Raw genomic sequence first — 3,428 nt, 5'->3', positions numbered from 1 at the left:
ATTTGAAATTTTTTTCCTATCGTTAAAAAGAAGTACACGATCTTTTAGAAGAAGATTACTTGCGTGGGCTGATTAATCGTCTGTTGACTGTGACATTTTTTATATTTTTCATCATGAGCCTGTATCTCTATTTTGTTTTTATAATTGTTTTACATCGTGTAAATAGTTTGCCGATTTGTTATATTTCTTAGAAAACACCTTTTCAAACGTTGAAAATTTGATTTTGATTTATTAAAACTTTAGTAAAGGATAGTGTTTATTACGTATAGAATCCCAAATTTTCACAATAATTTTTCGAAAGTAATCCAAAAGAAAAAAGCAACAATAATAAAAGGCTCAAAGCGATGTCGTTTAGGGCAACAGCTGGGGAGAAGAGGACGATCTGAAAAATCATTTCTTGAGCGAAGGGAAAAGAAGAGCTCTACTAAAGCAGTCGAAAAAAGAAAACTCAAACCTCGCTGCGACTCTCGACATTGATTCTGTTTTCAATTCATTTTGCCAAAGTTAATCGATCCGAACATGAGTGTAAGTTCATCAGTTGGAATCTGAAACCCCCCTTCTTCTCATTACATTCCAGTTCTAACATTCATCGATCTTTCGATTTTTCAATGCAGCCCTCTGATTCCAACCAGGCGAACCACGGTCTTCTCTGCCCGGAAGCGCCAATTCAAAGAACCCAGTACGTTCTCTATCTGTTTTCTTTCGTGGGTACTTTTTGGTTTTAAGACTATACGTTTCGTATTTTGGTGCTGGGAGTTTTGGGGTTTTAAAGACCTAAGATTTTGGGATAATAGAGTTTGGCGAGATCGAGGTTTTTGAATCGGCTACTTCTTCTGTTGCATAGGTATCCTTATGTGACTGGTACATCTGTGGTTGCTATCAAATACAAAGATGGGATTTTAATGATTGCCGATTTGGGAGGTTAGTGGAAAATCCTCTCCGTTTTATTATGCCTTTGTAAGAAAATTGATGACGACTGTCAGCACGTCTATCACTTTTTGTTAGTTGATAGCATAACACTTCTGGGAATGATGTTTATTTCGTTATGTGATTTTGAATCTTAGATGTATGTATGGCCAAATTATAAGGCAATCCTGTGTTTTTTTTTTTTTTTATTACTTATATGGTGTTTTAACTAACTACAGGCTCCTATGGTTCTACACTGCGGTATAAGAGTGTGGAAAGAATAAAAGCTATTGGAAAACATTCTCTTCTTGGTGCTAGTGGTGAAATTAGTGACTTTCAGGAGTTATTGCGAAATCTTGATGAGCTCATGTAAGCTTAGGAGGGTTTTGCTTTTATTCTAATGCTGCTTTATATAGATGTTTTGACAAGGGAATTGGATGGTGTTCTGCATTGGAATTCAGTTGCTTGTAGTTTTACTGTGCATCTATTTTGATTCAGAAATTGGGTGAAATCTGTTGTTGTATTGAACGGTGCAGCTTGTATGATAACATGTGGGATGATGGTAATGCTTTGGGGCCAAAGGAGATCCATAGCTACTTAACTCGACTGATGTACAACAGGCGGAACAAGTTCAACCCACTTTGGAACTCACTTGTTCTAGGTGGGGTGAAGAATGGGCAAAAGTATCTTGGCACGGTAGATCTTTGGTTATCTTCATATTGATTCAAATAAGTTAATAGCATGTATTTTAAATTTAGATGCTTCATCAGCTAACACTTAACTCCTTTTTATCCAGGTTAATATGATAGGTGTAACTTTTGAAGATGACCATGTTACTACTGGTTTTGGCAATCACCTTGCACGGCCTATTCTTCGTGATGAGTGGCATGAGAACCTGACTTTTGAAGAAGGTGTGAAATTGCTGGAGAAGTGCATGAGGGTACTCTTGTACCGTGATAGGTCTGCTGTCAACAAGCTCCAGGTTTGCATCTTTCTATGAATTACAATCCTTACTTTGTTTGCTTCACACATTTGTGAGTACACATGTTGTGCATATGGACAAATCCTAGAGAATAGCCATCTAACATTATAGCATTTGGTTTTCATGAAACTTTTAAGATTTTAATATTAGAAAGAGTTGGATATCTAATGTTTTCCGGCTCATTCTACTAGGGTCCCTTTATTTTCCGTTTCGCTTATCCCCTAACAAAACCACTCAACCATCCCAAACCATCACACTCCAAGTTGGTTATTTGATCACAGCTGCCTTCTACTTTCTGAACCCATGTTTTTATTCACTGATTATTGATTTGAATGGCTGGATGTTATTCTCATGCATTTGAATTTGGAATTTTCAGATTGCAAAAATAACTGAGGAAGGTGTGACAATCTCCCAACCCTACTCTTTGAAAACATTCTGGAACTACTCTGCTTTCGAGAATCCGACTTCTGGTGCTGAAGGTTCATGGTAGATTGAAGCTACCTTGTTTATCTCAGATCACAATTTCGTGAATTGTTCTTCATATCATCAGATGTGAAACAATTGACAGATAAAAGTTAGGGTCTCTTAGATACTTGTTCTTACCTTGGATTTGTATGGAATCTCTACTTGAACTATTATCAGTTATATCCAACTCAATGAATGCTTTGATTTGATTGTCTTGACTTCTTTATAATCACAATCGATTTCTTTTTTAATTATTAATCTGCCTACTCAATCACTTTATTTCTCAAGTTCTCACAAATGTGTATTTATAATCCTTCATCCTTCACAATCAAAAGTGCAGAATCATTCAATTACTTTTGCTTAGGGGGCGAGATACAATTAGCAAGGCCACGTTCGAAAAGTTGATCGAGAAGATTTTTCTTTTCTCTTTTTGTTGACAGTAGATTGGTCATGGATTCGAAGTTTTAATTTCAATGTCAATCATTGTAAGCTTTTATCTTGGTCAGAATTATGTTCAAGTAGACAAATAATATAAACTTATACTAAGAATGATTAATATGAAGTTATGAACTATCCTTCAAAACAATAACAATACATTCTCATTTTTGTTTTCTTGGTTATTTCTTTGTATCAATTTGAATGAGACTTTCCTAACACGTAAGGTTCTTTTTTTTTTTTTTTTTTTTGAAGGTTTATTTGCACCTACTAATGTTTTTATCAAGTAAAACGTTTCACTGTTCTAATGACACATCTCTGAATTTATCTCATAATGACATGAATTTGAATTTGAATTTGCATCCAAGGGCTATTAATTCTACCATCTTATGACAACCCACCAACTTAACCAATGCTTTTGATATTTTGAATTTTCCAGTTCTCTCAAAAACACTTTTCAACTCCATTTCAATAAACTCAATACCACTCAGAATCCCCACACTTCTTCATCGCATGTGAGAATAGATTAATTGCTGCAACTAGCACAGAACAAAGTCACTCGCCAGCTTTCACATAATTCCGCTAGTTTAAAAGTATATTCTCTCGACTAAGAGGTCAGATTCAAATCCTTCGATCTCCA

At 35.3% G+C, this 3,428-nt stretch overlaps 1 protein-coding gene across 1 annotated transcript; it reads left to right on the top strand.

The window, feature by feature from the left end:
- The first annotated feature begins 356 nt into the window (after positions 1 to 356).
- Positions 357 to 2,571, top strand: LOC103501933 (proteasome subunit beta type-4). Its single transcript, XM_008465699.3, has 7 exons — positions 357 to 525; positions 615 to 679; positions 845 to 921; positions 1,146 to 1,275; positions 1,443 to 1,602; positions 1,703 to 1,888; positions 2,265 to 2,571. Exons 1-7 carry the CDS (start codon positions 520 to 522, stop codon positions 2,376 to 2,378), a joined length of 738 nt encoding a protein of 245 aa, XP_008463921.1. The 5' UTR covers positions 357 to 519; the 3' UTR covers positions 2,379 to 2,571.
- The last annotated feature ends 857 nt before the right edge of the window (positions 2,572 to 3,428 follow it).

Source organism: Cucumis melo, chromosome 11 (assembly GCF_025177605.1).
Source record: "Cucumis melo cultivar AY chromosome 11, USDA_Cmelo_AY_1.0, whole genome shotgun sequence".
Lineage (NCBI taxonomy): Eukaryota > Viridiplantae > Streptophyta > Magnoliopsida > Cucurbitales > Cucurbitaceae > Cucumis > Cucumis melo.
Note: the sequence above shows the minus strand (reverse complement) of the source record. Positions and strands in the feature narration are given on the sequence as shown.

Bases quoted from the DNA above. Each gene is read 5' to 3' on its own strand.
- LOC103501933 (XM_008465699.3), top strand. The intron at 922-1,145 runs GTTAGTGGAAAA...AACTAACTACAG, and splicing joins AATGATTGCCGATTTGGGAG to GCTCCTATGGTTCTACACTG. The intron at 1,276-1,442 runs GTAAGCTTAGGA...TGAACGGTGCAG, and splicing joins CGAAATCTTGATGAGCTCAT to CTTGTATGATAACATGTGGG.